The sequence below is a fragment of the Elgaria multicarinata genome, chromosome 8 (assembly GCF_023053635.1).
Source record: "Elgaria multicarinata webbii isolate HBS135686 ecotype San Diego chromosome 8, rElgMul1.1.pri, whole genome shotgun sequence".
NCBI classification, from domain to species: domain Eukaryota; kingdom Metazoa; phylum Chordata; class Lepidosauria; order Squamata; family Anguidae; genus Elgaria; species Elgaria multicarinata.
In genome coordinates, this window is record NC_086178.1 from 101,629,483 (window position 1) to 101,642,231 (window position 12,749).

General features: G+C 41.9%; 1 protein-coding gene across 1 annotated transcript in view; it reads left to right on the forward strand.

Annotated features, from left to right (window-relative positions):
- Nucleotides 1-825: 825 nt before the first annotated feature.
- The window catches only part of OPN4 (opsin 4), a 46,571-nt gene continuing 34,647 nt past the window's right edge, over nt 826-12,749 (forward strand). The window contains exons 1-2 of the mRNA XM_063133109.1: nt 826-963; nt 12,439-12,581. Coding sequence (XP_062989179.1) covers nt 826-963; nt 12,439-12,581 — 281 coding nt within the window. The remainder of the gene's footprint in view (nt 964-12,438; nt 12,582-12,749) is intronic.

Consider the following 12,749-nt stretch of genomic DNA (forward strand, 5'->3'; position numbering starts at 1 on the left):
TGCTGAAACCAAAACAATGATTAATTTTGACCTAGATTTTAAAGCAAACTCATTAACACAGATATAAACAACATAAACCGGCTTCATAGCTGAATCTATTTGATCCATAGGGTCCAATTCAGGCAAAGTTAAACTCTCCTAAATTGAATTAATTTCAGTGGGACATTCGAACACACACTTATCTCTCTCCCATGGAAATAACAATAGGACTTCTTTTAAAAGTACTTAATTTTGGCTGGATGGTGACCTTGATGTTTCTGGGTTTAGAGTAGATGTTTTCAGAGATGGACAAACTGATATGCCGGGGCTGAAAAATGATCATTAGATGAACGTTTATATTTTTTTTAAAAAATGACCAACAGTTTAGTCAGCTTGTAAGACTGTTCTTCCCTTGCATTTCTCCCCCACCCCCCACACCTCAGGCTTGTCTGAGGAGCAATGGAGGACATAGGATGTCAAATTGTCCATCAGTCTGATGGCACAGTTAAGCTGCTGCCTTGAAATTTGCACGGGACAGATCAGAATCTTACTGGGCATGTGCAAAATCTGCAGGCTCTTATATTTAAATGGAAAGCTGCTTCTGTTGCTACTGCCTATTGCTGAGCTTAGAGACTGAAAGAGGGACGTAGAAGGCTTATGGAGGAAAATCCCCATTGGATTGTGCAGAGTTCCAGAAAAGAGAGAGAGTGAGAAATTGGACAAGTCTTTTCAAGAAGTTTAAAATGGGAGAAACTGTGCTGATTATTTAAAGAGTTCACTGCAGAGGATTTTTATTTTGGTAGCATTTCCTGGGGATTTTTATTTTTTTATTTTACTCTTATCCATATGAATACACATTCCTTCCAAAGAGGCATCTCATGCCCACCCACGGACTTCAACTGCAGTAAAATTGTAGATGTCCTAAATGACTCAGACGCAAATGCCTACAAGCTGGTGGACCTGGCTCCCTTAGCCCCAAGAACAGTAAGTGTGGCAAAGAAATTGCTTGTCTGTGATTTGAGCTTCTAGCAAATGCTTTAACTGGCAAATTGAATGGACCTGTACAGGAGCAGTAAGATGAGTGTGTGGCATGTGTGTGAGCAACCTTTTACCCATGTAAAGCTAGCAATTCACAAATAAGCATCTTTCAGAGAGCCGGGGGGGGGGGGGAGGGGGATGTACTTTGTTTAAAGACAGCTGGAGGAAGAGTACAGAAATCTCTTTAATCAGAATGTGCGTGACTTGTGTGAAATTTCATAGCAACCCTCCACATAGATGAAGAATACAAATGGTCACTTTTCAGGTCTTGCAGGCAAAGAAAATGGGGAGGAGGTTAGAATATGGTCAAGGTCACATGGAGAGAAATAGAATAACAGACAGCAAAATTCAAATCTTCTTCAGAGGACTTTAATTAGCTTTCAGTTGAAAGAAAACATTTATGACCTTCCAAAAGAGCAACTACATTACTAACTTGCAGCAAAAGTGACAGCCTTGTGGCATCTTAAAGACTACCAGCTTGGTTGAGCTTTCATAGACAGTAAGTAATAATTTAGTAATAATTTATTAATGCTTAGGCCATAGGCCATTTGCATACAGAATAGACAGTAGCAATCTATAAAGAGTTTATTTCGGATTAACTTTCGTTGTTAAAAAAAAAGCCTACTTTAAACGAAAGTATTATAGGACTCATTTTTATGTTTAACTTTATTTTTACTGTTATCTTGTGGTGATTTCTCTTGAGTTTTAGAAAATGAATGGAATGAATTTGCCTCAGAAGTTCTGAAAAATAAAATGCCTGATCATTCTCTTCCTCTTCGTTCATCCTTGGACAGAGGATCAAAATAACATTTGTTCACAGTTTTAATAATGGAAACACACAATGAGTAAAGTATGTTGAGACTGATGGGGAAACAAAAAAATACTTTGTGTGGTGTTGGAGGGGGCAGGGACTTTGGGGAGAGTTGGGCCATTGACCTCACTATGGTTAGACATACCTTACCCTACAAAGGCTTGGCCTGTTATATGTTACACCACACAAGTGAAGGATGTACATCTTTTTCTTTTCTGCAAAGAATTTCATTCCATATTTGAAGCCACCTGTGGATTTGTTCAGATTTAAATTTTGTGAGTGGATTTTTGGCATGATCGTCTATTAAATTGGTGTCTATTTCAAATGTAGCTACTACCCAGGGGTAAGAAAGGATCTTCTATATCCTATCTTTCAGTCCTATATCCTATCTTTCAGTCCTTTCTACAGAGTCCCTCATAATCATTCTTCTTCAAGTACCAACAAACTAATCACTGTGCAGGTGGTCAGATTTTTGAACTTGGCCATTGTGGTGTTACACCCCACAAGTCAATTCCAAATGTATGTCTGCAGTTTGTAAGTCTGTGGTTTGTAGAATGTTGGCCTGAGTGGGCGGAGTTAGAATGTCTTGGGATGGGGAGGAGTGATATATATAAGGGAATGACTGAGGGGATTGGGAGTTCTTGTTCTTGTTCTTTTCAGGAAAAGCTTTTCAGGGAGACTTGTTAGATACTCTTAGAGTCTAGTGCTCTCTGTATTTATGGTACTTAAATTCTGGGAAATTTGAGGGTCAGTGTAGTGCGTGGTGTCTTTAGAGTGTGGTGTGCACGTAGTGGAAGTATATTAATCAATACTGATAATAAAGAAAGTTCAAGAGTGATTGTGTGAGAAAAAGGAAAGCGCGAATGTGAGAGTGACAGGATTGTATGGAAGGTTTCAAAAAGGTTTTTAAATGTTGCTATTTGAAACAAAGCTTATGAACTTTTAAAAATAAATTTTGATTGTTTTGTTTTTAAACTACCACAAAAAGCCCACGTGTCTGTTTGGCATTTATCATCTTAAGTTTACACATATAACACCCATTCTGACAATCATTCACCTAAGCAGATATAACTCACAGCGCATTATTATATATATTAAAATCCATTCTCCATTTTAAACCCCTTTCTCCACATAGTTTGGAGGAAGGTGGGCTTTGTCCCTTGCCTCAGGCGTATCAAGTGGTGGTGCTTGGCTTGAGCAGGGAGTAGCCTCGGCCGGGTCTGGTGTTCAGAGCCTGTGTCGCCCCATAAGAAGTGGTGGCAGACGTGAGGTCTGGTGTTCAGAGCCTGTGTCATGGCAGCCATCTCTACCAGATCACGTATGATGGCCTGTTCAACTTAAAACGGTATTTTACAGACCTTGTCTTATCCCTCAGCTGTATCTATGTTTTCTCTCATACTTGTTTTTAAAATGATGTTTTAAAGGTCTGTTGACTGCAAATAAAGAATATGAAATTAGTGTTCAGAGATTAATTTCATAGGTTACCTCAGGCATCTCTGTTGCTCAGGCAGCTGGCCTGTTCACATGACCATCAGAGGTAGGAATGCAGAAAATTTCACATCAGCCTCTGTGCTTCAAGTTGTGATATTCTGCCAATTTTCTCCTCTTCTGATAGGCTGTTGTGCAATATGCCCATCTGCAGAAGTACAGCACCATGCAAGAGAGCCATAACTTGTGCATAGGACTGCAGCCTAATTTAGGCATGTATATGGGAGTAAGCCCACTTGAAAACAATGGGATTTACTTCTAAGTAGACACACATGGGATTAGTCTTCTATGTTTAAATAACTTGGACAGGTGCAAGGTGATGTCCTCCAGATGTTTTACCACAACTTCCATAATCCCTGGCCATTGACCATACTTATGGGGTGGGTGGGTTCTGGGAGTCATAATCTAAAACACTCGAAAGCACCAGGTTGCCTATCCCTGGATTTGTGAGATATATTTATTCAATGACTAAAAAAAAACCACCTGCCTGTTTAAGACCAGGCTATCTCATGTTGGCTCAAGCTTCACACAAAGTCAGGAAATTGGATGTGAAGGATGATGCTTTAACAGACCATGTCCCATGATCAGTAATGATTTAGTACAATGTCACAAGTGATGCTTGCGTGGGTCGACTCACAGCATTCCTTTAGCAATACAGTAAGGCTCAGATGTTTCATAAGGCAATGACCAGGACAGTGTGAGGCAACTTTGCTTGCGCCAGCTATTCCATCCCCCCAATCTGGATTTGGGCCTGAAAGACTCATGAAAAGTGTGGGTATATGGTGAGTTATTTATTAATAGCAGAAGTTCTCTAAGTTTGTATGTAAACTAGGGTGACCATATGAAATGGAGGCCAGGGCTCTTGTATCTTTAACAGTTGTGTAGAAAGGGCGATTTCAGCACGTGTCATTTGTACGCATGAAGCACCTGGTGAAATTCTCTCTTCATCACCACAGTTAAAGCTGCAGGAACCCTGCCCTATTGACCAGATACAAAAGAGGGCAGGACTCCTGTTGCTTTAACTGTTGTGATGAAGAGGGGATTTCACCAGGTGCTGCCTGCATACAAATGACACCTGCTTAAATTCCCTTTTCTGTGTAACTGTTAAAGATACAAGAGCCCTGTCCTCTTTTTCATATGGTCACCCTAATGTAAACACAATTTGTGGCATTGCACAACATCTTTATTAGGGCATGTCTATTAGCCTTCGCTCCCAATTTCCTTGCTTTGTGGACCTTGAGCCAATATGAGATAGCCTCAAGTCTAGCTTTAAACCACCAAAGTTTTGGGATTTTTTAATCATTGAATTTCCTTGATTTTTAAAAAGGAAATTTATTATTACAATGTTCTGGTTAAAACCTAAAACTAAAAAACAAACCACACACAAGCCATTAACTGAGTAGATGTGTACAAATGAATAGTTATATCCTGAATGTTTAGAAGAGTTTGCTTCTGAGTAAGCAAAGGATCCCTGCATAGCTTCTTTTCCCCCCATCCCTCTCTTGACCAGTGATTTGTCAGGCAGAATGACTCCCTCAGTCCTCAAAATTACCTCATTCTTATCTCTTTTGACTGTTTCCTGCAAGCCCACCCCCACTGTCAGAATCCTGACAGGAGCAATGGAATTCCTCTCAAAATACTGGAGTGTTGGCAACATTTTAGCTTCAGAATGAAACTTGAGCATGCCTGACTTAACTTTGCCAGCATTTGCTGCCCAGGCTTTCATGCGACAGAAAAACTTTAATAACTTCCACCAGACCAATGAAAGTCACATCTCCTTGACAAACTTGATTAAAGTACATCAGTAGAGTTTTCATCAAAATGTGAAAGGAAGATATGATATGCCAAGCTGTAGGTTTTAGTAAAAAGTACAGATGTGTCACTTTTCAGCACTTCTAAACTTGTACCTGTGGCAATTTTTATTGGAACACTTTGAAAATTTGTACAGATGTAGACTTCATCAGGTAGATCATGGATGGCAGATTTCATATTATTAGCTCAACAAGTGTCATTTTTATAAGCAGTAGAATTTTGAGGCGTCTAATGTTTATTTGTTCAGTCGCTTCCGACTCTTTGTGACTTCATGGACCAGCCCACGCCAGAGCTTTCTGTTGGCCATTGCCACCCTTAGCTCCCCCAAGGTCAAGCCTGTCACCTCCAGAATATCATCCATCCATCTTGCCCTTGGTCAGCCCCTCTTCCTTTTGCCTTCCACTTTCCCTAGCATCAGCCTCTTCTCCAGGGTGTCCTGTCTTCTCATTATGTGGCCAAACTACTTCAGTTTTGCCTTTAATACCATTCCCTCAAGTGAGCAGTCTGGCTTTATTTCCTGGAGTATGGACTGGTTTGATCTTCTTGCAGTCCAAGGCACTCTCAGAATTTTCCTCCAACACCACAGTTCAAAAGCATCTATCTTCCTTCGCTCAGCTTTCCTTCTGGTCCAGCTCTCGCAGCCATAGGTTACTACGGGGAATACCATTGCTTTAACTATGCAGACCTTTGTTGTTTAATAATAGAATATATGTGTGTGTTTGGCGACACACTATAAAGTAAAAATGATGCCAAGGGTGGGATTGGACTCTGAAGATTTATTAATACAGAAGCATAGATGCACACAGTACTTTCAGTAATGCAAGCCAAAAAAACCAGATTAAATTCCAATCTAAATTTCAAGAGAGTGGAAGACAACAAAGGAAGTGGAAGGGAGGCAAAGGAGAAGGAAAGGAAACAGGGAAATAACAAGTAAAATGCATTTACACATACTTCGGCTTTGTTTCAGTAGATAACTTACTTTTAAAATATACAATAATTTACAGCCTGCCCCCAGGATTGTGCAACCTAACTAGATGGATACAATTATGAAAATGGATAGCAGACTTGTGCGAGAAGAGGGGGGGGGCACATGCAGAGATTAAGGATAAGTGAAAGTGGTCCAATGAGAACGTCATTCACAATTGGACAAAAGGTCAAAGCTTTGGGAGTACATCTGTCGCTGTTGACATCTTTTCTACGTTAACTGCTTGTATATCACATATTTTAACTTTACATTTCCTAGCAAGGCTTTTTTGTATTGCAAAAGGATTGCATTGAATGGTGGCTGACCACACGTGGTTAATGTAGAGTTTAGAGTAAAATCCGAGAAAAGGCGGTGATGCTATTGCTGTTGCTCAGCTGGGCACCCTTTGTGGGGCAGAAAGCCTCCCACAGCTACGAAAAACAGGGGCTTATCATTGGCGTCATCACGCTGAAACCATAAGTGCAATAGCTGCTGGGATTAGTCTTTTCATTCCTGTCTCTAGACACAGGAAGAATGTCTACCAATGTGACGTGAGTCAGAAGATTGTGAAGCAAGAGGAATAGTGTAAGAGTTTTACAGTGCAATCTACTCAATGCATATCTACTCAAAAGAAGCAAGCCCTATTGAATTCAATGTGGCTTACTCCCAAGTAATTGGGTATAGGTAGGCCCAACTTTAACTGTTGTATTGAAAAGGGAATCTCAGCAGGTGTCATGTGTATATATGGAGAACCTGGTGAAATTTCCTCCTCATCACAACAGTTAAAGCTGCAGGTGCCCTGCCCTCTTTTAAATCTGGCCACTCTGGTATAGCTCCTGCAGCTTTAATTGTTGTGATGAAGAGGAAATTTCACCAGGTTCCCCATATATACAAATGACACCTGCTGAAATTCCCTTTTCTATGCAACTGTTAAAGATACAGGAGCCCTGTCCTCCTTTTCATATAGTCACCCTAGGTATAGGGCTGCAGCCTTTTTACATGAGGCTTTATTATGCACTTGTGACTCTTCAATTACTGTAGTTTGTGGGTCCTTTACATGATGTTGTCAACCTCCAGGGCCTCTCCTGTGCTTTACAATCATTTTAGCACTTTTTTAAATGAGAAAAATCTGGTAATAGTGCTTGTGTAATAGAACAGAAGGAAAGGAAGAGAAAGAAAACCCCGGGGGAAACAAATGTATAGAGTCGATCTTAATCCTACAAAGAATCCAGAAACAGAAGACTTGGTAAAGTGGCGGGTTAAGTCTGTAGTATAGATATGCCCATCATCTATCCTCTGTGGTCAGCTAGTTAGGTGGCCTTAGGCAGGCCTGCTTCTCTCTCTCTTTGTCTGTCCGTCTGTCTCTCTCTCTCCCCCTCTCTTTCCACCCTCATACTAATACAACTTACAGGATTGTTGAGAGGCAGGAGTGGGTAAATGTTGGCTCTCCAGACCTTGTTGTACTACAACTCCCATCATCCCTAACCATTGACTATGCTAGCTAAGACTGATGGGAGTTGCAGTCCAACAACAGCTGGAGTTGCCCACCCCTGTTGCAAGGCTAGATAATGCTTGTGAAGTGCTTTGAATACTTGGAATGATGAAAGCTGTAGCTGAACACATCCAGAGGGCACCAGGTCAGGGAAGGCTGGCTTAATATGTATGTTGCTTTTCCACAGTGGACTGTGCCCAAAGTGGCTCCCAATAAACGTCCTTGTCTTCCCAAAATATAGTGTATTTTGTGGGGTGAGGGAGACCCAATTGGTTCCAAACCATTAACTGTCTTCAGACGTTCTTTGGCTTGTGTTGAATGAACACCTGAAGAGTGGAGCAGTCCAGCCTCTCATGTGTATCCATTGCCCTGTACATGTGGAGGGTGACAGTCTGAACAGGAGAGCCTCCTGTATCGTGTGTAGGGCCTCCAGGGATATGGGAGTCTCTCCTATTCAGACTGTCAGGTGACAGAAACATGCAAGGAGGGGGCGAGGCTGGAGCACTCCTCTTCTCAAACATTCGTTCAAGATGGGATGAAGAGCGCCTGAAGAGAGCTGCTATTAATGGGCAAAAACAAAATCAACAATGTAATAAAATATCTCCCCAGATACACGCACCATCCATCACAATGGCAAATATTTTGTTAGTTAGTTGTATGGGGTGCATTCCTAAACACTGTTCATAGGGAGCAAGTCCCAATGAACACAGTGCAATTTAGTTTTGAGTAAGCATGTATAGGATTGTTGTGCTGTCAGTACCAGGTGAAACTAGAAATAAAGTCTGCAAGATAAGGTTCTTGGCGGTAAAAGTTCTCCTTCATACACCTCAGAAACTGTGGGCATTTGTTGTGGCCACAGCATCCCAGCAAAGGCCGTCACTGATACATGCCTCCCACTCTTTAAAAGTCTTTGCATCTGGGTGCCACCATTTTAATTTCTAGAATGCCCCAGAGAGATCCTACACTGGAGCATTGTGGGAACTTAAAATGGTGGCTCCTAGCTCATTCAGTGCTGTTTTGGGCTGCTGCTCCTGCCTACTGCCAGTTAAACCCACTAGGTCCCAGCAAAGAAGGAGGGGCACCCTGAGGTAGGAGGGGGGCACCAGAGGGCCCTTATCTTAGGCCCCCTCAAACTTGGAACTAGCCCTGCTCTTTCCTCATGATTTTGCAGATCCTGCAATATTCGTAAGTGTGGATAATTCTGTGTCTCTTGTATTAAGAAACATTAGAGCAAGGCCAGATCTACACCAAGCAAGATATGACACTTTGAAAACGTTTTGAAAACTGTATATGCAGTGTGTCCTGGGCCCCAACAGTTGTCACTACTGTTATAAACCGTTTTAAAGCAGTAGTGTAGATCCTGCCTAGGTCTACTTCTTACAATTTCACATGAATGATTGACAAGGCACTATATTTGTTTTTATAGAGAAATGTTGAATCTTTGGGAAACAATCTCTCCCCGTCCCAGTTTAATTGATTTTGCGCAAATGGTGTATTATTTTTAGAACCTGGTAAACCTTTAACAACAGAATGATGGTTTGTGAAAAATGACCTTGTTTGCTCCATAATATTTTGAGTGGATTATAAAGAGATATTGGAAAACTGGAGAATGTTCAGTGATGTAAACATAGAAGGGTCAGGATATTTTGGCAAGCATTTCCCTTCTAGGCAATGGATGAATCTGACATTTCATTTTGTGTGCGTCAAAAAGAAATGGAGAAAAAAGGAAATATATGCCCAGAAGAGATAAAGATTTCCTTACCCATCTGATTTAAGCTGCTTTAAAGTGTGGAGTTCATTAGTTCAGCAAAGAGGTTCTAAAAAAACATTGTTGGGGGTGGTCAGCCGGCTCTACTGTTAGGTAGGTTGAGGAGGCCACCTCAGGCAGTGAATACTGCCAGAGGAAAGGGCGGTGGCAGCAGTGAGGTGTTGAAGCCTAGAGCTATTGTCTACCATGCAGCCAGCCTTGCACCTCCTACTGCCAGTTTGAGCAGCTTCCGGATTTATTCAAATACTTCTAACTGCTTAATATTAAACAAACAAAAAATCTCTAAGTAATTCACATTAAATTATATAGCTACAACAAGATAAAAACAATATAGAACAATTAAAGTTTACCGCAAGAATGACAATATGCAGTGACCCAACCCAATACATTTTGGGGAAAGCCTGTGTGAACAAGTACATTTTCAAGAGGTGTTGGAAACTTACCATGCTTTCTGTCTCCTGAATACTTTATCAATCAATTTATTGAAGGCAACCAAATATGGGTTTTAGCCATTTACATAGACAAAAGTTATACACAGAGTATAAATGTGTGTCATTTAAAAAATAACAGAGAAAATGTTATAAAATGTTAAAACATACATGCACATACAACTAAATGGATTGAATACCACTACTGAGAAGGTTGTTACGGATCCAGGTTTTGGGCGGCATTGAGAAAGATACCCTTACTGGGTCCCTTGCTTGAATGAGTCTTTTTTCCCCACCTCTGTTTTAACCAACTTACTTGCTGTGACATTTTGGTCCTCCAATCTCCTCAAGGGTTGGATGGGTGTGTATATATGGCAAGACAGTCTGCCAGGTACCTTGCTTTGAATTGTGGGTAGGGGGTGTAAAGACTGATTTAACTATTGTTTATGAAAATGGCCTCAGATTTTAGAAATCCTCAGTGATGATGGGAAGGTCAAAAACTCCTTGTTAAGTGTGTGTGTGTGTGTGTTGGAGGTGTTAATTAATGTTTTGCTGCTGTGTGATGTTTGTAGTTTTACAGAACCATTCTAATCATGTGGACTCTAAAAGTAAGTCCCATTGAAAACAGTGGCTCTTACTTCCAGGTATGGGATTGCAGCTTCAATGTTTTGCCCGGAGCTCATTTTAACAGGTACTCTTTACACCAAGCTCCAGATGTGTTGGGCCAGATATACACCAAGCAGGATGTGACACTTTGAAAATGTTTTGAAAACTGTACATGCAGTGTGTCTTGGACCCCAACAGTAGTCACTACTGTTATAAACAGTTTTAAAGCAGTAGTGTAGATTCTGCCCTGGACTAAGACCCCTATCTTCCCCATGGCTGGGGAGAATGGGGGTTATAGTTCAAACACATCTGGAGAGCCCCAGGTTGGGGAAGGCTGTTCTAGGCCGTAGCTTTGTGGTGGCTTTTAGACTTCTGGAAGTACTGGGCTCAAGGCAGGCTGCCGCCCGCCCGCCTCCCTGCCTGCCTGCCTGTTTGTGACTTGGGCAAACAGCCTTTTCTCTTACAATGAAAAAACTGTTCACACCAAAGGACCCCAGGAACCTGCTTGGATAAAGCCTATTTAAGGAAAAGAAAGGAAGAACTGTTCCCTGCTTTTTCATTCTTCGTTGTCCTGAGACCGATTTGAAATGTCGATGTTTAAGAACAGGAATCTATCCCCGTTTGTTTTCCATAATACTGTAAGGTAAGTTTGGATTCTTAGACCGATGGGGCTGTAGCTCGAATGCTGCCTTAACCTCCTATCAATACAGTGAAGGTATACTGGCACCAAGTGGCCTGAAGCCTCAGATGCAGGAATTTCTCTCCCCCAACCCCACACCTCTCTCTTTTTTCTTGGCTTGAGGAACAAGGTGGCCTAATGACCTTGATCCAGAAGTGCAACCAACTCTTCCAGCTGACCTTTGTTTTATTTCGTATAGCCTCTCTGGACTAGATGCATTTGATGGTGTTCAAATGAGAGGTGAGGCATAAAAAAAATGGAATGGCTGGGCTTTGCCCGCCACAACCTGCCGCCATCCAGATGTGTTGGACTACAACTCCCATCTCTACCATGGGGTGGTGGGGAGGGTATCAGGTTGGGGAAGGGTGTAGAACATCGTAATGTACATTGGGATGGATCAAGGTTGTGCCTTCTACAAAGGCAAAGTCTTTCCACCTGATTGATGGGTCTTCCTCCCCCACCTCCCCACAGCTCACCCCATTCAGCAGGAGTGGCAGGAAGTGCAGCATTATCAGAGGGCTGCAGTGGGAAGGAGAGGGCAGAGAAGTCGATCCAGCTTAAACCTGCATCCAACCCTTAAAAAAGAAGAAGTCTACTGTGAGAGAGGATGCTTTGAAGAAGTGTGACAGGTGCAGCATAATAGCATCGCCAATATAGCAAACTGCCTACTTCTTCAGCTTTAATATGCTATTGCTGTAAAAAAAAAATATCATCAGGTGTTGAGCAAAGGGCTTCCAATCAGCCAAATGGCAGGCAAAGGAAGGGCACAGTTGGGAACTGGCCGAGAAGTGAATTAGCTCTGTTGGGGCAAAGCTAGATGTATGTGGGGCAACCATGTATGCACTGAATGTGTTTTCTCTTTCTGGCTGCTAATCAATGGTTTCCCATTCTGTTCCTATTACTCCCTCCAGTTTATTAGCATGTCATCTGGACTCAGTCCCATCTGCATAGAAAACTGGAGTGGGGGGGAGGTTTGGGGGATCTCTTCATCTCTTTAATAAAGTGAATGGTTGTGAAGAGGTGCTTGAAAAACATGAACGTCTGATGTTGATATGTGTATATATGGAAGGGGGGTCGGGGTCCTTTTAGCTTTTCTCTTACATAAATCCCAGACTCTCATCAAATGAAAATGCAGACACAAATAACTCTTTGACTCAAGCGTTTCAACCATAGCTACAGTGTTGGTGTTCAAAAGCTGAGCTAAAAAGAAATATCATTTTTGAAAGGAATTAGTTTCTCTGAAAGATTTGTTCGGTCCAGATTTTGACACTATTCTCTCTTTCTCTCTTTGAGAAATGTTGGAGTACCTGCCCTCCAGTAATAGACATTCAGTGTGCCTATGTGAATTTCTGTCATTGTCTTTTTCCCTGTAGGAGCTGACAATGCTGAACCTCCCACACCCTTTCCCAACTGTGGACGTACCGGCCCACGCTCACTATGCCATTGGGGCTGTCATTCTTGCAGTCGGGATCACAGGAACACTTGGTAACCTCCTGGTCATCTATGCTTTCTGCAGGTATCCAGCTCAGTTACTTTCTGCTGTCTGTTATTCCTAGGGTGGTCATGTGTCCTCCTTTACAGAGGACAGCCCTCTATTTGAAAGGCTGTCTGGTCCGTGTCCATTTTAAAGAAAAAGAACATGAGGAAAGGAGAGCAGGGGCCTTGAAACTGCCCATCAGGGCCC